The sequence below is a fragment of the Rhinoraja longicauda genome, chromosome 8 (genome assembly GCF_053455715.1).
Source record: "Rhinoraja longicauda isolate Sanriku21f chromosome 8, sRhiLon1.1, whole genome shotgun sequence".
NCBI lineage: Eukaryota > Metazoa > Chordata > Chondrichthyes > Rajiformes > Arhynchobatidae > Rhinoraja > Rhinoraja longicauda.
The window spans coordinates 27,731,521-27,754,963 of NC_135960.1; the positions used below are offsets into that span (position 1 = coordinate 27,731,521).

General features: G+C 40.0%; 1 protein-coding gene across 1 annotated transcript in view; it reads left to right on the forward strand.

Moving 5' to 3' along the window:
- Nucleotides 1-22,704, forward strand: part of cfap221 (cilia and flagella associated protein 221) — a 110,263-nt gene extending 87,559 nt beyond the window's left edge. The window contains exons 19-25 of the mRNA XM_078404428.1: nucleotides 1,130-1,315; nucleotides 6,319-6,471; nucleotides 9,469-9,569; nucleotides 12,926-13,021; nucleotides 14,779-14,883; nucleotides 18,493-18,549; nucleotides 22,368-22,704. Of these exons, the coding sequence (XP_078260554.1) occupies nucleotides 1,130-1,315; nucleotides 6,319-6,471; nucleotides 9,469-9,569; nucleotides 12,926-13,021; nucleotides 14,779-14,883; nucleotides 18,493-18,549; nucleotides 22,368-22,500 (831 nt within the window). The 3' untranslated portion in view covers nucleotides 22,501-22,704. The remainder of the gene's footprint in view (nucleotides 1-1,129; nucleotides 1,316-6,318; nucleotides 6,472-9,468; nucleotides 9,570-12,925; nucleotides 13,022-14,778; nucleotides 14,884-18,492; nucleotides 18,550-22,367) is intronic.
- The last annotated feature ends 739 nt before the right edge of the window (nucleotides 22,705-23,443 follow it).

Consider the following 23,443-nt stretch of genomic DNA (forward strand, 5'->3'; position numbering starts at 1 on the left):
AAAATTCTTATTTGTAGCAGCAGCACAAAAGGTTTATAAACATAGTACTCAATAGATAATAATAATAAGCAATTTTTAATAATCAATAAATTAAAAAAACCCAATGTACGTCAAAAAACACAACAAAGCCCAAAATGCAACTCGGGTAGTTCGGCAGGGTGAAATGAGAGTGTGGCCAGGATCCTTGAAGATGCTGGCTGCCTTTTTGAGACAGCTTGATCACAAACTGCCCTAGCATATTAGTAATCCCTATATTGATCTCACTGTCCTTGGAGATTACAGATGCAAAGTAATTGTTTGGTACCTCACCCTAGATCTTCTGTCACTAAGCATATATTTCCTCCCTCATCCCTGAGCGTTCTACCTTCACCCTGGTTACCCTCTTGTTTTTTTAACGTATGTATAAAAAGCCTTAGAATTTTCATTAATCAGGCTGAACACACATTCTCTTTTAAAAATGATAATTGAGGCAGCTCACTGTTTTTTTTTTTTGCTGCTGTTCCTTGACTACCAAAATAAGAATGCTACCAATTCAGCTAAAACGGACATATTGGGACATTAAGATATGACTCGACTTCTTTATCTCTCCGTCACACATGATTTCACATGGGTTATGGAGGAAAACCCAGCTGCCAAATATTTGAAATGCAGAATTACCTGTGCAGTTTGAGGATCACGTTACATGTTGGATATGTGGGTATGACACTAGGGCATTTTTCGAGGCTAAAAATGCTATATAATGCTTTTTTGTTGCATGGATGTTATCAGCGACACCTATGAGACGTTGTGTTTCTGTTAGGAAAAAAATTATCTCAGTGGATATACATTTAGGAAGCAAAATACTTCTGATAGCAACGTCTCTATTATCACATTGAACAACAGACTTAGGGACATCAGATGTTCAACACTAAAAGCAGGCATTCACTGATTTTCCATAGTTGTTATTACAAATTCCAAGCCAACATATATGGCATCAAACAATCTGTTGGAAGAATTCATCAGGTTGAGCAGCATGTGTGGGGAGGGGGAGAGGGGTGGAATTGTTGATCAGGTTGAACCTCTGCATCAGGGCTGTGGCACCATACTGGTGTCATTTCTTTTAATTTTATTTTTGATCTTCACTATACAGGATGAATGCATCGTAATATCACCACCTGGCAAAAAACAATTTGAAATTGAAACTGACACACATTTGGATGAACAGCGCACACCAAAAGCTTCAGGAAAGGATGGAGATTTCTTTGCTGGCGCATTAACCTTACTTCCCCCTGAAGGGTTACTCAAACACCCAGACTATCATCCATTATATGTGTTTGTAAGTATTAGGTGTAAACATTATATTATAGCTTAAAAGTTCTTTCCTATGTTTTACTGGCACTTAAACATTATTGTGTGACACAACAACAGCATTAAAAAAAGCTCTCCCAGTCCACTGTTATCAGGTTTTCTCGTATAAGCGTGTACCGTGTCAGTTTCAGTCCATTTTTTATTGTGTTCATCTATTTCATGCTCTCGCAATTAAGACCTTAGTCTCAAACAATTAAAGGGACGTCTCCACAACACAGGTAATGCTCACCACACTATTGGGGAATAGCTGCAATAATGAGAGAGTTATGGCAGAATTTTCCCAGGAGAGTGGAGAGATCTGGACAGGCTGGAGGAAAACAAATCTGCATGTAGCTTGTTCTTTGTACAAAGGGGTCCCAGAGATCTTCCGGGTATGTAAGCTAGTTTCCAGAGAAGACTCTCTAAGGACTAACAGCAGTTAAGTTCCGCCTGTAAATGCATACATTTTGGAGATGATCACAATGGAGGAAAATTCCCATGCTGACGTTGCCCACTCCTCTGTGCTGCAGAAAAAGTAGGTGCCGATGGAAACCAGGAGGTCATAGAGTCATAGTATGATACAGTGTGTAAACATGTCCTTCAGCCCAACTTGCCCACACCGGCCAACAATGTCCCAGCTACACTAGTCCCACTTGCCTGCGCTTGGTCCATATCCCTCCAAACCTGCCCTATCCATGTACCTGTCTAACTTTCTCTTAAACGATGGGATAGTCCCAGCCTCAACTACCTCCTCTGGCAGCATGTTCCATACACCCACCACCCTTTGTGTGAAAAGTTACCCCTTGGATTCCTATTAAATCCTTTCCCCTTCACTTTGAACCTATGTCCTCTGGTCCTCGATTCCCCTACTCTGCGCAAGAGACTGTGCATCTACCCTATCTATTCCTCTCATGATTTTGTACATGTCTATAAGATCCCCCCACATCCTCCTGCGCTCCATAGAATAGAGACCCAGCCTACTCAACCTCTCCCAATAGCTCACAGCCTCTAGTCCTGGCAACATCCTCGTAAATCTTTTCTGAACCCTTTCAAGCTTGACAATATCTTTCCTATAACATTGTGCCCAGAACTGAACACAATATTCTAAATGCAGTCTCACCAACATCTTATACAACTGCAACATGACCTCCCAACTTCTATACAAAGGTCTCCCTCATGCAGCAGTGAACAGTAAACTGGAAGAAGAGGTATAGATCATTGGTAGGAGCTTTACATGATCTTGAGGGGAGGAATGATCCTGAAGCTGGGAATGCAGTCCAGGCACACATTTGCATTTCAGGTAGCAGGAGGTCACAGATATCAGCGAGACTGTTATGGTGAAACCTAACCTATATTGACATTGCTCTTTAAAGAAATCCAATCATGAACACGGATCCCTGTAAGATCTGGATGAATGAGGTCTTTAGTACTGATTTCTCCCACATTGTCCCGGGCTGCCTGTACTGATTCCAGTTCTGATGCAATCGCCATGCAATTTCAACGAGAAAACTGGAAATAATGATAAACCCCCTTTGTAAGTTAATTTGAAATGCAGAAAAGTTTATGAAAGGAAGGCTCAGTCTTAAGCATGTGCAATATGTAAATAGAGCAGTGATGCTGCAGAATGGCGTAGAGTGAATACTGAGCTTTCTCATTTAGTGGACATGATTTAGACAATAGACAATAGACAATAGGTGCAGGAGTAGGCCATTCAGCCCTTCGAGCCAGCACCGCCATTCAATGCGATCATGGCTGATTTGGGGTTGTTTATAATGCTCACAAAAATATTGCCACAGAGTCAACAGTCAAACTTCCCAAAAGCATTGATGCCTGAAAATGGTACAATTTTATTCTGTTCTGGGTTAAGCCTATTTTCAATTGATCTTTGAGTATAGATAAGGATGCAATTTATGTCAAAGAAGATCTGAGTGCATATTGGTGGTAAAAATCCAAATATAATTTAAGAACTGGCTCTCAATCTAAAATGTAAGCAAACAGAAAGAAAGAAATGTACGCTCCACACTAGATGCCTTCCTCATACCTCTTCATTAACCACTTACAAAACAACTCTTGATTGGAAAGCAAAAACATACTTTCTGTGAAAATGTGAAACACTAATTAATGATTCTGTTCAATCTTTAGTAAAAGTTAACATTATTGTCATACAGAGAAAATTGACCCTTTGGCCTATTCCGTCCATGTTGACTATCAATCTTTCATTTACGCTCATTTTAAACTAATGTATACAAACTAATTTTCTCAAATTAACTGCCCCAAGAGTTTGCCTCACACCTACAAACAAGGTGCAATTTACAGTGATGGAGTAACTCAGTGGGTCAGAAAAGAAATGCGGATGACACGAAGCTGGGTGGCAGTGTTAGCTGCGAGGAGGATGCTAGGAGGCTGCAGAGTGACTTGGATAGATTAGGCGAGTGGGCAAATGCATGGCAGATGCAATATAATGTGGATGAATGTGAGGTTATCCACTTTGGCGGCAAGAACAGGAAAGCAGAGTATTACCTGAATGGTGACCGATTGGGAGAAGGGGAGATGCAACGTGACCTGGGTGTCATGGTGCACCAGTCATTGAAAGCAAGCATGCAGGTGCAGCAGGCAGTGAAGAAAGCGAATGGTATGTTGGCATTCATAGCAAGAGGATTTGAGTTTAGGAGCAGGGAGGTTCTGCTGCAGTTGTACAGGGCCTTGGTGAGACTGCACCTGGAGTATTGTGTGCAGTTTTGGTCTCCTAACCTGAGGAAAGACGTTCTTGCCTTAGAGGGAGTTCAGAGAAGGTTCACCAGATTGATCCCTGAGATGGCGGGACTTTCATATGAGGAAAGACTGGATAGGCTGGGCTTGTACTCGCTGGAATTTAGAAGACTGAGGGGGGATCTTATAGAAACATATAAAATTCTTAAGGGGTTGGAGAGGCTAGATGCGGGAAGATTGTTCCCGATGTTGGGGGAGTCCAGAACCAGGGGTCACAGCTTAAGGATAAGGGGGAAGTCTTTTAGGACCGAGATGAGAAAACATTTCTTCACACAGAGAGTGGTGAGTCTGTGGAATTCTCTGCCACAGAAGGTAGTTGAGGCCAGTTCATTGGTTATATTTAAGAGGGAGTTAGATGTGGCCCTTTTTGCTAAAGGGATCAGGGGGTATGGAGAGAAGGCAGGTACAGGCTACTGAGCTGGATGATCAGCCATGATCATATTGAATGGCAGTGCAGGCTCGAAGGGCCGAATGGCGTACTCCTGTACCTATTTTCTATGTTTCTATGTTTCTATGTGACGTTTCGGGTCGAGGCCCTCCTTCAGTCTGAGAGTCAGGCGAAAGGGAAACAAGAGATATAGTCGGAGATGTAGTGAATTATAGAACAAATGAATGAAAGATATGTGAAAAAGTAACGCTGATAAAGAAACAGGCCATTATTAGCCTTGTGTTAGGTGAGAACGAGTTACAGACAATGAGACTCGACAAGACGACTTTGAAGCTGGTATGACAGGTGGGGGAGGGATAGAGAGAGAAAGGGGATGCAAGGGTTACAATAATTTGAATAAACTATAACGGTCACCAAATAACCTACAGTGGCTAATTAACGTACCAACTCTCACATCTTTGGGATGTGGGGGAAAACTGGAGCACCTAGAGGAATCCCTTACAGGGAGAACATGAAAAGTCCACACAGTTAGCCCTGAAGTTAGGATTGGACAGCAGCCCCAAACATCATCACCGTGCAACATAGAACTTAGCTTCTGTGAGATTGGATATTAAATGACGTGGTAATTATGTTACCAGATTATTGATCTAGTTTAGATTGCATTATGGCGTTTAAATTCAATTAATTAATTAATTAAAATAATCGCATTAGTAATGTTGACCATGAAACTGCCAGATTGTTGTTTAAAACCAAACATCCAGATTGTTTAAGAAAATAACTGCAGATGCTGGTACAAATCGAAGGTATTTATTCACAAAATGCTGGAGTAACTCAGGTCAGGCAGCATCTCGGGAGAGAAGGAATGGGTGACGTTTTGGGTCGAGACCCTTCTTCAGACTGATGTCAGGGGGCGGGACAAAGGAAGGATATAGGTGGAGACAGGAAGATAGAGGGAGATCTGGGAAGGAGGAGGGGAAGAGAGGGACAGAGGAACTTCCTAAAGTTGGAGAAGTCAATGTTCATACCACTGGGCTGCAAGCTGCCCAGGCGAAATATGAGATGCTGTTCCTCCAATTTCCGGTGGGCTCAGGCGAAATATGAGGTGCTGTTCCTCCAATTTCCAGTGGGCTCCTATTTCATATTTCGCCCCGCCCACCGGAAATTGGAGGAACAGCACCTCATATTTCGCCTGAGCAATCATTTTAAGTGGCAATTTGTCTGATGAAACAATGGCAACCCCTGCATGAGAAAACTCGACTACAATGCAGATTTATGATTTGTCACATCTTTTCACAATGGCCTAAATTTTCTAATCTTGGTCCAGATTTGGTGCTGGGATCTGCCAATTCAAGGCTATGATGGAAGTTTTTAGTCTTTATTCACAGGATACATACTTGTGGAGCATTCCTGCACAGTGGAATTTCTATTCTGTAATTCTGCAGAAATGTGTTTGCATATTTATGATATTCCCTTTTTTAGTCGTGTACATTTGTCCTTCACAACAATTGATGTATGGATTTTTTAGGACGATACACAGAAGTGGATGAAAGGGGGAACAACTTGTGAAATATTGCCAAGGTCCAATGCAGAACATAGGACAGAGGATAATCATTAGTAGGGAAGCTGCAAGCTGAGAGGGGGATTCCCAAAGAGTGCTAGGAACTGTGAAGTCTGCAACATGCTGGTAAACTTTGTGCAGTGAAATCACAATTTCCCTGTTTCTTCCTGTTTGCTGTGGATTGCTGTGGATATTGCTCTGAATGAAGATAAAAGTACAGAAAATTAAACAGATTTCATTAATTAATATGTATAATTTTAACCCTATCTTTTGCTAGAACCTTGTTCCTGACCTTTGTACATTTAAGTCACCTCTTTCATTCGCTGAAAAAGATCTGGAATTTCATCTTTGTCCTTTGCCAAGATACATCATAGACAGCAAAGCCGGAAGCAATTTTGCAAGCACTCAGAAGAAATTTCTTGATAGAGATGTAAGGATTTGTGATCATTTTATTTGTTTTTTAATTACATTTGCAATCTTGAAATGTCTTACTACCTCAGCTAATATCCGATCAAATTAAATCATGGGAAAGAGAAAGAAAATATAGTCTCCTATAAGTAGGTTATTATTGTGACGAGTCCTGTTCAAGAATGTGGAATTAAGATTTCTGGGATCAACCTCATCTATAATAGAAGCTATCTTTAGATAGCCGAGCAGGTCACTTTTTTTTTTCCACTGTGCTTTTGAATAGCATCAACTTTGTATTGTATTATTAGCACCATCCCAATTATTAGTTTATTGATCCCATTTTGGAGAGTAAGCTTTATTTGCATTGCTCAAATAACCACCTGGCCTTCAGAAAGGCATGAAAAGAATACAGTAATTATAAAGGATAGTAATACTAATAATATTGACCGTTGCCGTTATATTTTTTTCTGGTAATACACACACTTGGTACAATAAAGATGTTGTAGCAAAAAGTATTTTCCTGGACATGCATTGCATGAAATGTTGGTAATGAAGATGATAGCCCTGTTTTGAACTCTCATGCTACTTCCACTTGGAACATTATTGAAGAATGGCTGAATGCAGGAAGTTCAAGAGGACTCTGGAGCACAGCTTGGATCACTCTTAGTGGTAGCACCTGTCCTTTAGAAAATGATGACCTCAATGTTTTTTGCAACTATATGCTAAACTAAAACAATTTAAATAAAAAAACAAGGTAAGAACAGCTAAATTCCAACTGGAAGTTAGCTTTGTGCTGTGAGGAAGTAGGGAGATGTGGACGTGCAGGTCAAATGCATTAAACACAGTATCTGATCAGATCATAAAAATAACAAATCACATTCTAGGTTTTCTCAAAGAAGCATTGTATAGAGACAGAGGCAATGTTGAGCCTTTACATGCCTTGTACATTCCCCATCAACAATACAGTATCAACCTGCCTGAAAAATGATTTTACACCAGTCCTTCAGTTTTGCTGTCTCTATGGGATACACATAATATACATCTCCTTTTGGTTTCCTAGCAGCCATTATGCTTCCTTTATTGTTTATCAAAGTTTGGTGACACTTCTAAATCAAACAGAATTAGCTATTTGCTAACAGAGGATATTAAATCTAGACTTGACTCATGATTCTTCTTCGAAAATAGACATGGATGGACAGCAGGCTTCAATAAGATTCATTTAACATCAGAAATTTATTCAAGTGGATATGTTGACATATTGGTTTTGCTGGCTGACTGTTCAGGTGGAGCATCTGCTGCTTGTTACAAGTTTTCACTTTTTTTGGAGATGAGTTACTACCACCGATAGGAAGCTGTGAAGGATGAGGAGGAAATAGAACTGAGTAAAAAGTAAGCGCTGGATTATGATTGATCATCCTTTTTCAGACAGATCGATACTAAAATAACTGATTACCAGAGCTAATGAATCTGAATTATTCCTTCTTTCCTTAATACAGGAACAACGCAAACCACAACACTTGAGGTCCAAGTCTATAGCTCTCTGAAAGTGACAACATAAATAGATGGAGTGGTAAAGAGAAGTCATATGATATACTTGCCTTCATTGGTCAGGGCATTGTGTATACAAGTCAAAAAGTAATGTTGCAGTTTTAGAGGACTTCAGTTAAGCTGCATTTGGAGTATTTGTGTGCAGTTCTGGTCACCCATAACAGGAAAGATGTGGAGGCTTTGGAGAGGGTGTAGAAGAGGTTTAGTAGAATGCTGCCTGGAATAATGGTAATACCTACAAGGAGAGGTTGGACAAACTTGGATTGTTTTCGCGAGAGTGTTGTAGGCTGAGGGGAGACCTGATAGAAGTATATAAAATAATGAGAGGCACAGATAGGGTAGATAGTCAGAATCTATTTCCCATGGTTAAAATGTGAAAGACCTGTGGGCATACCTTTAAGGTAAATGGGGGAAAGTTTAAATGAGATGTGCAGGGCAAATTTTTATATAGGGAGTGGTGGGTGCTTGGAACATGCTGCCAAGGATAGTGGTTGAGGCAGATACAATAATGGCATTTAAAATGCTTTTGGATAGGCAAATGTATGTACAGGGATTGCAGGAATATGGATCATGTACTGTCAAAGGTGATTGGTTTAATTTGGCATCTTGTTTGGCATGACATTGTGCTGCATTGTTCTATTTTCTATGACTTTCATAGCCATCATTTCATTATCTTCATGCAACCCAGCCTCACCAGCCTTCTTCACTATCTTTCACCAAAATAAAATTCAGAGCAATGTTATCTTCGAATAATTTAATTAATATTGGTATTAGAGATAATAAATAAATATATATATCTGTTATGGACTCACAGTTGTTACATAAATAACTTAGTAAGCCAGAAGCCTAGATTACCAATCTGGATTTGTGAACTTAAATTCCACTATGACATTTTGTGATATAAAGTTTGGTTAAATGCATTGAAAAGTAAATAATCATCTTCATGGCTGACATTACTTATCCTAAGAGATCATTAAACAAATTCTAGTCAGTTCATTGATCTACTTTAGGAAAAGAGACACAGTCCCAATCTGATATCTGTCAGGGTAGAGTGGAGGATGGTAAATTGAAAGAGCTATCCCACAGCCAAGTTAAGTAAGGATCTAACATATCGATGATTTGTGGATATAACTGTGACTGTCAGCCAATTTTTCATACATCAAAGGAGTGGAGTCATCAACATTGAATCTGAACCTCGTGAAGTTCCATGATTTGAAGTTAAATATGGGAAACTACTTATTTCCAAATATAATAAATATTAATAAAGCAGTTTTGATTTTAACTAAAGATAAACATAAAATGCTGGAGTAACTCAGTAGATCTGGAGAAAATGGATAGGTGATGTTTCGGGTTGGGACCCTTCCTGAGATTTTGATTTTAACTACTTTTTTCTTTCACATATCTTTATGTTAATTCTGAATATAAATAGTTTATTACCATATGTTTAACTGCAATGTTATTTTTTAAACAGGATATAATTAAAGGTTTAATGAATTGGAAGAGGTTTCCTTCTGCTGCTCTTAAGTCCTTAACGACCACTGACGTTCTCACCAGCTCATGGGTCCCACTGTGGTATGTATTAAGACTTTCGATGTGAAGCATTGACTAAATATTTTAATTTTACTTTTATCAATTTGTAAGAACTGACACCAAAAACATTTTTTTAATATAAGTTGGGTTCTTATTTATGTAAGATTGTGTCTGGTTACATTCTTTTAACCCTTAATAAATAGCTGCTTTTCAGCTGTTAGTATGAAGGATTCCAAGTTATTATTTGATGGATGTTGCTTTTTGCACGGACCTACACCAGCTTGTCTGAATATTTCTCATGAGTGCCATTTTATACAAAGATTTTGCGCTTAAGCAGCATGAATTGCAATTAATTTTTACTTTACAGCACATTTAGAATAAGTAACCAGGTTTCTCTGCAACATCAATGCTAAGAAGCATCATCCCCCCATCTCTTAAAGGGATGGTCACTAACTAAAACCCTTTCTGGAAGTCATTACAATCATGTGGGACGAAAGACTTCCAAGAACCTTTGCATGGAAGTAGGAGCAAGCATTTTGAAAACTCCATGAGTGTTCATTTGTCATACGCACCGTATATGAACAAGAACAATGACAGTCCTATTTACTGCACGTTTACAGACACAACAAAAACAAAAATGAATATGCCAAAGTACAGAGACAACCATGGTAGCAACAAAGAACTGCAGATGCTGGTTAATACACAAAAAGACTCAAAGTGCTGGAGTAACAGCAGCATTGAAACAAGGAGTTGCGGAACGATTTGGCTCTGCAGAAGGTGGAGAGGGGTACAGGTGGGAAGACATGTCATGCAGTGAGGTCACCACGTTGGAGGTGATGGAACTGTTGGAGGATGACGTGTTGGATGCGGAGGTTGGTGGAGTGAAAGGTGAGGACCAGGGGAACTCTATCATGGTTCCATTTGGGGGAAGGAGGAGCAAGAGCAGAACTACAGGACACAGATGGGACATTGTGAGGGGTTCATCTATGACAGAAGGGGGAATCCATGTTTACTAAAGAAAGAGGACATCTCGGATGTGCTAGAATGGAAAGTTTCATCTTGGGAGCAAATGCAGCGTAGACGGACAAATTGAGAGTAGGACAAAGTCCTTAGTGGTTCAGAGCTGAGGTAGGGTTGTGGCTAGGTTTATGCATGGTGGCCAAAAAACATGGTGGCCTATAGGAAGAAGTTATTCTGAAACCTGGAGGCAACAGTTCTCAGGCCTCTGTACTTTTTCTCAAAAGTAGCAGCAAGAAGGTAGTGTGGCCAAAATAGTGTGGATATTTGATGATATTAGGTGTCTACTTGAGGTGTATAGTGTAGGAAGGAACTGCAGATGTTGGTTTAAACCGAAGATAGACACAAAAAGCTGGAGTAACTCAGTGGGACAGGCAGCATTTCTGGAGAGAAGGAATGGGTGATGTTTCGGGTCGACCCTTCTTCAGACTCAACTTGAGGTATAGATCCCTTCATTGTTGGGGATGTCAATACCTGTGGATGGACTGTGCAATAACTACCATTTTCTGCACCCTCATTTGTTCTTGAGCTTTCAAATATCTTAACCAGACTGTAGTGCAACCAATCAGTGTACTCTCCATCGTCTACTTGTAGAAGTTCAATAGAGTATTCGGCAACATGCCGAAGCTCCACAATCTGCTCCTGCATCTTGCTAACATTGAGAGCAAAATTGTCATTCTATTTTGAATTTAAAGATGTCAGTGGAGCTGTGTCTGGCTACAAAGTCATGGATATAATATTGGCCTTGATATTCTAATTGGGGAAACAGATATGAAGATTGCTCCTGCATGCAGAGGACAGAAACAGACCAAGGACATTCATGCAGCCAAAGATGCTCCTTCAATGAACAGTAAACTTATTGATTCGACTAATGTGGTCAAAGTCAATATAATTGGAGATTGGGACCTGGACATTAACTTGGGCTCCTCATAACCCCTCCCTGACCTGGTTCTGGTTCCATCTACCATTCACTTATCCGCTAATAGTTCTCAGTATCATCGTCCTTAATTATCAGATTCAAGAAATGGTAACATTTCCGTTCCTGCATTTCCTACTCCAACAGCTGTCAACTTCATCCTTCCCTCCTACCAGCTGGTTCTATTTGTCTTTTTTCTTCTATTTAGTTTTCCTCCATTTTGCATTAACATATCTCTATCTCCTAACTCCACTCTTCCCCCTCCATTACCTGGCTTCATCAATCCATGCTTTACTCCTTCTCGGTCCACCAGATGCCTCCAGATCCTAACTCATTGCCCCCTCTCATCTTTATGCTGGCTATCTTCTTCCTTTTCTCAGCCTTGATGCAGTTTTGACCCAAAACATTTTCAATTCTTTTCACCCCACAGATGCAGCTTGACGTGCTGAGTTCCTTCAGCAGTTTGTCGTGCAATAGTCACCAGTTCACAATTTGCTTTCATGATTCAGCAGGATATTGTGCAATAGTGTGTTGGAAGGAACTGCAGATGTTGGTTTAAACCGAAAATAGACACAAAATGCTGGAGTCTTCTTCTTGCGAATGGCGTGCACAGCCTAAAGTTATAGGTCAAGGGTAGACATCCAGGCCAGGGCAGCATCAGTTGCTGGGTGGATGGCCTTGATGCCACCAAGAAAAAGCCTCAGTGAGCAGTCATTCACAATGTGTGGGATGGTCTGGTCTGGATATCCACAGTCACAAGCAGGGCTGTCTGTCATCCTCCACTTGTGCAGTTGATGGGCTGTTCTTGCATGGAGAGTGCGGATCCTGTTCAGGGTTAGCCATTGCTTGCGATGGAGTCAAATCCCGGTGGTTTCACTGTGGGGTCTGTGATGACCTCTCTGTTGTTGGTGTTAGATCGTGCACAATCTAATGCTGGAGTAACTCAGCAAGACAGGCAGCGAGTCTGGAGAGAAGGAATGGGTAACATTTCGGGTCGAGACCCTTCTTCAAACAGTCTGAAGTCTAAAGAAGGCCTGAAGAAGTCTAAAGCAGAATCTCGACCCGAAACGTCACCCATTCCTTCTCTCCAGAAATGCTGCCTGTCCCGCTGAGTTACTCCAGCATTTTGTCTCCATCGTGCACCACTTTATGTTAATTGCTATTATTTTACTGAAAGTTAAAAGAAGACATCAAATGACCAAAAACAGTCACAAATCTACTAAAAAATTGAAGGCAGCCGCACTTGTAATTTTCCTTGAGCAGTTTCGATAAAATATTCAAAAATAGTGTTCTGACGTTTTTATTTTCACAGTTAATTTCACACCAATTATAGTAGCTAATTTAGAAACAATTCTGAGTACTGGTATTTATGAGGTCATTGTACACAACATTGGAAATTATTGTGATAAACTCTGCATTACTTGTATTTTTGCATGATTGAATGTTTAACATGGTTTTTATATAGGAATGATCCATTTTCAGTGGATATGCTTCCCATTAACGCACCTTTCCAATTGGATTATAAAATAGATGAAAAAATGGATAATGCACCCCTGGAAAGGTATGTTCACAATACACAGCTTCACATTTATGTTTTTTAGTCATTGGCAACGTATGGGCAAAATAGTTCTTTGGACCTTAATATATGTCAAGAGTGGATAGGAAACTCAATTCTATTCACAATTAGCTAACATAGAACAGATGGCATGGGTTAAATAAAATAAATTGCGAAAGGTAGTTTGTTTAATGGAAACTGTCAGTCAGCAAAGATTCTTTCAAACATTTCCAGCATCCAGCCACCACCAGATACATCTTCTCCACCCCTCATTTTTCAGCCTTCCTAAGGAACATTTCACTCTGGGGCACTTAAGTTAATTTTCCATCTCCACCTGTATTTGCTCCAAGAGCACCTTCCCATTCAACTGCCGGCAATTCCACAGAGCCTTTTCATTTCCTTTCCACCCTATATCCAAAGCCCTAAACACTCTTTTTATCTGAATTTTGCACCTTACGTACTCCTCCAAGCTAGTGCACTATATTCATTCATCAGATTATGAGCTACTTTAGAGGAGAATGAGCACAATGCAGGTGACAGCTTTGCTGAACACAGCCTGTGTGACCTTTTTAAAATTCCAATCATCTGTCGCATTAATTCTCACCGAGCCCTCGATGCTCACTTTCCTACAATTTTCCAATTAAGCTTAATTTAAGCTTGAGGAATAACACCTTGCCTATTGACAAGGTGCATTACAGCCTGCTAGACTCCACAAACAGCTGTATACATAAGGAACTGCAGATGCTGGTTTATCAAATAAACACAAAGTGCTGGAGTAGCTCAGTGGGTCAGACAGCATCTCTGGAGAACATGGATAAGTGACGATTTGGGTCAGGACCCTTCAGACTGATTGGTGTGGGGGGGGGGGGGGAGAAAGCTGAAGAGAGGAGGAGCAGGACATTGCCAGGTGGGTGAGAGGTCAATACAGTTGAGGGAGGTTTTTGATAGATAGATGGATGGATGGTTGGGCAAGACCAGAGATAAAAAAGACAAAAGATGTGAGATAAGGCTAGAAGATGTGTGAATTATAAAGCCATTGGAAGGAATGTGGCGGAAGGGAAATAGTGCAAGTCCTGGTGTGACATGAACATTGAATTATCCTATTTTAGGTAACTAACCTACAAGCAACACCTCCCTCCTTTCTTCCTCCCTCCCCTCCCCCTGCTTTTTTCCGCTCCTTCCTTCTTCCCCTTCTACTTATATTCTATCTTCTGGTTTCACAACTAGCAGTTCTCAGTTCTATCTTTATCTCTCTTTGTCCAGTCATCTGCCTAACAAAAGAAACTCTCACCTGTATCCACATACTATTCACCAGGCTTTGTCCTGCCCCTCCGCTCTTCCAGCTTTCTCTCCCTCCTCCACAATCAGTCTGAAGAAGGGTCCTGACCCTAAACGTCACCTATCAATGTTCTCCAGAGATGCTGTCTGATTCGCTGAGTTACTCCAGCATTCATGTCTTTTTTTCTCCAGTGCTTCATTAACCTCAACCTATTAATATTTCTAGTCTTCATATTTAAAAATTCTGACATTCACAACTGACATTCACAATATAGTGCTTTGGTAATCTTTGGTAATGATTATAACATTACAAAATACATGGTGCTAGAAGCAATGATAAGCTTTGGATATCACGCAATCTCCAGATGCAATGTCCTTATCCTTGATGTGACAGTTAAAATGCAAATGAAAATTGGAACAGAATAAAATAAGACGTGTATTTTAAAATATAATGTTTGATTTAGTTGTTGATTTTTGCATCATAGTTCTGAAGAGATGATACTAACACCTGAAATGTTGGAAGCTGAATTCATAATGATCCAACGTTTATTATCAGAGAGTGCAACATTTGAACCAGAACAAGAGGACGAGTAAGTGTTCACCGAAACATATCTTTCCTCTTAGCTACAAGTAACATTTGAGGTAATATGCAGTTTTGGTGGGGTGTTACATTTGCATTATTAGAATGATCTCCCTTTAATCACCATGTTAATGCAAAGAAAGATTGGTCTCAATGAATAATGGTACATTGTAAAAAAAAACGTTGGTGAAATTAATTTCAGTAAGTTCGAGCAAGGTTTGTCTATGCCTTTGCAGAAGATCAGGATATTGATTAGAAACCCTAAGAATAACATCATTGCACATCAATCAAAAAGAGCCTTCTAATGTTATCACTGCATGTTAGTGAACCGTGATGTAGTTTGCCATGAAGAAAATGCAGAGAAAAAATTCAGATTGAGAGAGTGGGCAAAACATTTGCAGGTGATATGAAAGGAAATTAAGGCATATGTGTATCAGACAGGAAAGAGAATGATACGGGTGATTATTGAATGGAAGAGCAGGCTACGGAAGCCATTTGGTCTATTTATGCTTCTAATGTATTTTTGACTGAATGATAACTGTAGCTATTTGTATGACAAAAAGATACAGTTTGCATTACAAGTAATTACCGCGGCACGGTAGCGCAGCGGTAGAGTTGCTGCTTTACAGCGAATGCAGCGCCGGAGACTCAGGTTCGATCCTGACTACGGGTGCTGCACTGTAAGGAGTTTGTACGTTCTCCCCGTGACCTGCTTGGGTTTTCTCCGAGATCTTCGGTTTCCTCCCACACTCCAAAGACGTACAGGTATGTAGGTTAATTGGCTGGGTAAATGTAAAAATTGTCTCTAGTGGGTGTAGGATAGTGTTAATGTACGGGGATCGCTGGGCGGCACGGACTTGGAGGGTCGAAAATGCCTGTTTCCGGCTGTATATATATGATATGATATGATAATCTACAAACTATACAAAGTGATGGCATAGATGATACTTTAAAGAAGGACATTAAACAAAGTTGGCTGAAAGACCATTCTAATTAAGTTAATCATACAAAGCAAATCGAGATACAACGTGCCCAATTTTTTAATTAACTAATGTTTGTGAAGTACTAAACAATAGATAGAGCATACACCCTTGATTTTTTCATAAATCATGTTATAGAAAAATGGTAATTTTGTAATATTTATGGGGGGAGGGATTTATAGCAATACGCATATAAAAATCAGTTTATGTAGGTGCAGAGAGTTTCAAAGCAGTGTTTATAACATCACCACAATAAAAATCTCACTTAGGCCGAATGTGCAAAGGGTAATATTTTAAGGATCTTTTAAAATAAGCTCATAAAAATCTGCTCATTTCCCTTTGTAGTGTAACATTTTGCACTGTTGGAGGAGGAATAAAATATTGACAGTGGATTTGGAATGTCTACATTAAAGTACACAATGCCAGACAACCCAAAAATTGGAATGAAATGACTGACGTTCACTGCTGCTCTACTGCCTGACTTCCTTAAATCATCAATAATCGATTATATCTGAATAACTAGATTTCTTTTTTTCAGGAATAACATGGAAGGTTGCTGAGGGTGACACATTAAATGTAACAACATATTTGGCATGATTCAACAGGGCAAGCTGTCAACAGCAATTTCCATTTCTAAAGCATCTTTAAAGTAACAAAAAAAATTCAGGTGCTTTCAGGTGCATTAAAAATAACTGATAGTGAACTACATATTAAAGCAAATCACCCAAGGTTTTGTTATTAAAAAAACACAAACTGCTGGAGTAAATTAGCAGGTCAGGCAGCATCTCTGGGAAACGTAGATAGGTGATGTTTCAGGTTGGGACCCTTCTTCAGACTGATTGTAGTAGGGGGAAGAAATCTAGAAGAAAGAAGGGATGGGACAAAGCCTGGCAAGTCATAGGTGGTTACAGGTGAAGTTGAGTTTTGATTAGGAGATGGTTGGATTATAGCCAGAGATGTAATGACAAAAAGTGTGAGATATGGAGTCGTTAGAAGAGGTGGGAATGTGAAGCCAGACGAAGGAATATAAGTTAATGGGGACAGGGGAAGGGGAAAGGGAAAATTGGTGTGCATCGAAGAGCACAGGGAAGAGAAGGGGATAAAAGAGGGGGAAGAGTGTTTGTACATAAGTTACCAAAAATTGGAGAATTATGTACAAACACTTAGGTTATAAGCTATCCAAGTGGCAGGTGAGGTGATGTTTTTCTGGTTTGCGTGCAGACTCATTCTGGCAATGGAGGAGGCTCAGGAGAGAAAAGTCAGTGTGGGAATGGGAAGGGGAGCTAAAGTGGTTTGCAACCAGGAGATCCAGCAGGCCTTGGCAGACCAAGCACAGGTGTTTGGCAAAACACCTGTCAATGGTTGCCTAGTCAATGGTTGGTCTTGCTGATGTAAAGTAGACCACATTGTACCAGCAGAGGTTAGAGAAAGTACATGTGAACTTCCTCAGTTGGAAGATCAACTGGGATTCCTGGATGAATGTGAAGGAGGAAGTTTAGGGGCAAGTGTTATATTTCCTGCGGATGCAGTGGGGAGGGGATGGTTTGGGTGTTAATGGATGAGTGAACCAAGGAGTTGCGCAAGGAATGGTCTCTGCAGAAAGCAGAAAGGGGAGGAGATGGGAAGATGTGACTGTTGGGGGATCACGTTGAACTGTCGGAGAATTACATGGTGGATGCAGAGGCTGCTCATAAGATCGTCAGTGATAGAAGCAGAATTAAGCCATTCGGCCCATCAAGTCTACTCCACCATTCAATCATGGCTGATCTATCTCTCCCTCCTAACCCCATTCTCATGCCTTCTCCCCATAACCCTTGACACCCTTGGTGAGGGGAAAGGTAAGGACCTGGGGAACTCTATCCCTTGTTCTGTCTGGGGAGAGGGGGAGTGAGAGCAGAACTAAGGATCACAGAGGAGTTGTGGGTAAGGGATCCACCCGTGACAGCGGGGGGGGGGGGAAACCACATTTACTAAAGAAAGAAGACATCTTGGATAACCTACAATTAAGAGCCTCATCATGCAGGGAGATGTGGTTGACACGGAGAAATTGAAAGTAGGGGATGGTGTCTTTGCAAGAGGCGGTGTAGTCAAGATAAGTGTGGGAGGAGGTGTAGTCAAGATAAGTGTGGGAGTCAATGGATTTATAACAGACAGATCAAGAATGGAAAGAGAGGTGTCAGAGATAGTCCAAGTGCATTTGAGGGCAGGGGAAAGTTAATGGTAAAGTTAATGAAATTAACGAGTTCCACATGGTTGCCTGAGACAGCCCAAAGTAGTCGTCGATGTAGTGGAGAAAGAGTTGAAGAGTGTACGTTTGGAACAAGGATTGTTTAATGTAACCAGAAAAAGCATGCAAAGCTGGGACCCAAGTGAGTGCCCATGTCTACATCTTTAATGTGGAGGAGTCAAAAGGTTTTGTCATGTTGGCCATCGGACCAACATACAGGATTTTGGGCCAAAAGTCATAAAATTCAAGCCATTTGCTGTAATAAATGATGTGACTTATATTTTTACTTATTTATTTAAGTTTAAAGTAATTTTTGAAACAATTTATTAAAAGGGGGCAAAAAATACAGGATATTGCAATTCTTTGAACATTATTGAGAGGAACATTAATCAATTATTTATTTTTTCTCCAGTAAAAACACAAAGCTTAAAGCCTCACAAATATTGCCTCCTGTTCAACCCACTTCAAGGTAAATATTACATAAACAGTTTGTAACTAATTATTTTTTGAAATAGCTAAGAACTTCATAGGCTATTGTCATATATTTTAAAGTATTTAGCCAATACACCAGTGAAAACTGATCCCTTACATCTATGGCTGTTTAATTTGTAAAATGGGAAGTACACCATTTAATCATCCATGGCCAGGATATTATAAGCAGTAAATTATTTTTATTGTTGATATTTTTTTTTAAAAATCTGCAATTTTAATTTCAAGGGAATGAAAGAAAATCATGACAAAAATAGAGCTCAAAAATGTGATTAGTAAATCATGACAATTTTAACATTGTTAAAATTCATGTAACAAGCAAAGGATTGAAGAATACATTAGTGAATATAATTATTTTGTATCTGAACAATTACAAAAAAGCATGATTAAATTAACAGACAACAATTACACAATTTAAACAAGAAATCTGTCCATACTGAGTGAAAGATAACGGAAATCAGTGGTGGCCGCTCAATGGCTGATAACGACGCAATTCTCTGTCAGGAGCAATTGAACTGGGAATATGTCAATTTGCAGTGTTTAAAATAACTTTTTAACAAATACGATACTGTTGGTACAAATTTAAGTTTATTTGTGTGAGGCAGTTGAATTGTGAACAAGCCGTGCACATGCATCTTCCAACCTCATTGTTTTCACCAATTATGAGGGGAAAAACAACAGAGTTATTAATTATATTTTATAGACAATAGACAATAGGTACAGGAGTAGGCCATTCGGCCCTTCGAGCCAGTACCACCATTCAATGTGATCATGGCTGATCATTCTCAATCAGTACCCCGTTCCTGTCTTCTCCCCATATCCCCTGACTCCACTATCCGTAAGAGTATCTAGCTCTCTCTTGAATGCATTCAGAGAACTGGCCTCCACTGCCTTCTGAGGCAGAGAATTCCACAGATTTACAACTCTCTGACTAAATTTTTTTTTCCTCATCTCCGTTCTAAATGGCCTACCCCTTATTCTTAAACTGTTGCCCCTGGTTCTGGACTCCCCCAACATTGGGAACATGTTTCCTGCCTCTAACGTGTCCAACCTCTTAATAACCTTATATGTTTTGATAAGATCCCCTCTCATCCTTCTAAATTCCAGTGTATACAAGCCTAGTCGCTCCAGTCTTTCAACATATGACAGTCCCGCCATTCCGGGAATTAACCTAGTAAACCTACGCTGCACGCCCTCAATAGCAAGCATAACCTTCCTCAAATTTGGAGACCAGTACTCCAGGTGCGGTCTCACTAGGGCCCTGTACAACTGCAGAAGGACCTCTTTGCTCCTATACTCAACTCCTCTTGTTATGAAGGCCAACATTCCATTGGCTTTCTTCACTGCCTGCTGTACTTGCATGCTTCCTTTCAGTGACTGATGCACTAGGACACCCAGATCTCGTTGTACATCCCCTTTTCCTAACTTGACACCATTCAGATAATAATTTACCATCCTATTCTTACCACCAAAGTGGATAACCTCACACTTATCCACATTAAACTGCATCTGCCATGCATCCGCCCACTCACACAACCTGTCCAAGTCACCCTGCAACCTCATAGCATCTTCCTCACAGTTCACACTACCACCCAGCTTTGTATCATCTGTAAATTTGCTAATGGTACTTTTAATCTCTTCATCCAAGTCATTAATGTATATTGTAAATGGCTGCGGTCCCAGCACCGAGCATTGTGGTACCCCACTAGTCACTGCCTGCCATTCTGTAAGGGACCCATTTATCCCCACTCTTTGCTTTCTGTCTGTCAACCAATTTTCTATCCATGTCAGAACCCTACCCCCAATACCATGTGTTCTAATTTTGCCCACTAATCTCCTATGTGGGACCTTGTCGAAGGCTTTCTGAAAGTCGAGGTACACCACATCCACCGGCTCAACCCCTGTCAATTTTCCTAGTTACATCCTCAAAGAATTCCAGAAGATTAGTCAAGCATGATTTCCCCTTCGTAAATCCATGCTGACTCGGAACGATCCTGTTACTACTATCCAAATGCTCCGCAATTTTGTCTTTTATAATTGACTCCAGCATCTTCCCCACCACTGATGTCAGACTAACTGGTCTATAATTTCCCGTTTTCTCTCTCCCTCCTTTCTTAAAAAGTGGGACAACATTAGCTACCCTCCAATCCACAGGAACTGATCCTGAATCTATAGAACATTGGAAAATGATCACCAATGCGTCCACAATTTCTAGCACCACTTCCTTAAGTACCCTGAGATGCAGACCATCAGGCCCTGGGGATTTATCAGCCTTCAGTCCCATCAGTCTACCCAACACCATTTCCTGCCTAATGTGGATTTCCTTCAGTTCCTCTGTCACCCTAGGATCTCTTGCCACTAGAACATCTGGGAGATTGCTTGTATCTTCCTTAGTGAAGACAGATCCAAAGTACTGGTTCAACTTGTCTGCCATTTCCTTGTTCCCCATAATAAATTCCCCTGCTTCTGTCTTCAAGGGACCCACATTTGCCTTGACTATTTTTTTCCTCTTTACATACCTAAAAAACCTTTTACTATCCTCCTTTATATTATTGGCTAGTTTACCCTCGTACCTCATTTTTTCTCCCCGTATTGCCTTCTTAGTTATCTTCTGTTGCTCTTTAAAAGAGTCCCAATCCTCTGGCTTCCCACTCTTCTTTGCTATGTTATACTTCTTTTCTTTTCTTTTTACGCTGTCCTTGACTTCCCTTGTCAGCCACGGGTTCCTCTTACTCCCCTTAGAATCTTTCCTCCTCTTTGGGATAAATTGATCCTGCAACTTCTGCATTATTCCCAGGAATACCTGCCATTGCTGTTCCACCGTCTTCCCTGCTAGGGCATTATTTCAATTCAAAAGAAGATTTCTATTTATCAAATTTGTTTAATATCTATGGTAAAGATAAACTGGAGAAACCACAAAAAACACCCTGATATCTGAATAGATTCACGGTTCAATATTTGCAGGTTTTGGGAATGCATGGTGTCAGATGTAGTTACATGTGATCTCATCCCAAATGAGAAATATGACTTTATGATAAAATCTACCCAGTGGTTCCAGCGTCTTCCACCTCAATCCAAACGGATGATCAGCAGAGAGCATGGAGCAACTAATGTATAAAAATTGTGCAAGCCATTTTGGAGGTTTCTGTTAATAATGGATAATGGGAGGACCCCATTGTAATTTCTACGAAATATGCTGCAACCACTTATATTCAAACCACACCGGTCCTTCGATAAACGTTTTGTAATGTAGGATGTCAACCAAGCTCCATTATTTTGTACAAATGGCCCAATAATATGTTTAAAATGGGGATAGCATATTTGAAATTGTGAAACTTTTATTGTGGTAAATCAAGTGTTCAACATTCAAAAGTATTTTCTTAAACCACTCTATTAACATGCTATAAGCTCATAAATTTAAAGAGGCGTCACCTTAAAATTTCCTCTTAAAGTTTTATTAAATTTCCTTCATAACTGGCATAAATTGCAGCGAGTTATTAATTTTTCCACTATTCTTCCACCAAAGCAGTCTATGGAAATTCCTCTTTCTTGGCTGGCAGGGCCATTATTTAATGTCTATTCTTAATTGTCAATGTATTGTGATGATAAGCTGCCTTTTGACCTTCTGAAGTGAATGTGTGGTCGGAACTCCAGCAAGCTCTAAGAGAGCTGCTGCAGCAATAAAAGACCAACGATAAATTTCCAAGTCAGCCTAGTTTGTTACTTTAAGGTGTTACCTATAGATTCTACACTACTTTCTCCCTTATCCATGATGCTAACCAGTAATCATATTTTCAGGGAAATTCGAGAAGAACAGTTGGAGATTTCTCTACATGTACAGGACAACCGACTGGGATCAGATATTCAAATGCGGATAAAGCACCTACAAAGTTTAAGTATCAACAAGTTGATACTTCAAGACCAAAATTGATATTCAGCGGGAAATTGCAGTTCCAAACCACGACAGTTATCCATTTACTTCTTTTAAAAGACTAATGTGCTGTTTCGTACACAATCATTTTAATACGTAAATCGCTTTTAAAAAAGTTGTTGAAAGAGTATAATTATCCATCTCTGGAGTATGGAGTTTGTGCCATTATGATACACCAGGAATTCTATGTGCCCATATTGCAATTTGGAGTGAATCTTGTACATAAACTCAAAACTAGAATTAAATTTACAAATTATTCATTTTTGTGAAATTCTGCATTTTCAAGCATTCATTTTAAAGATAATATATTCTACTCAAGGAAGAATTATTTTTGTGTGGCCTTTTGTGGTGAAGGTTTTCCAATCTCCCATGGTAGGAGACTAATGGAATCTTAAAAAAAAAGAAAAATAAGCTTACACATAAAACATTGATCAACTGATTAAGGATATTATTGGCGCTCCGGAACAATATTACTGAATCTGAAACTTTATCTTTTTGTGGTTGATGGTAATTAGGTCAAAATATGAAGGATATTTCCTGCTATTTTTTTTAAATTGCTGGTTCGCGTAATGCAATGGTTTTGTCAAGCTGTCTGTGGTGTGTTATGCAGCAAGGTTGTATCTACTTTCTGGCTGTACCTTTGAAAGCTTGCAAAATTAAATCTGCATTCATCACCAGTGCATATATACCACTCCATATAACATATAACATATAACAACTACAGCATGGAAACAGGCCTGTCCGGCCCTACCAGTCCACGCCGACCATTCTCCCTGACCTAGTCTCATCTACCTGCACTCAGACCATAACCCTCCAATCCCCTCCTATCCATATACCTATCCAATTTACTCTTAAATAATAAAATCGAGCCAGCCTCCACCACTTCCACCGGAAGCCCATTCCATACAGCCACAACCCTCTGAGTAAAGAAGTTCCCCCTCAT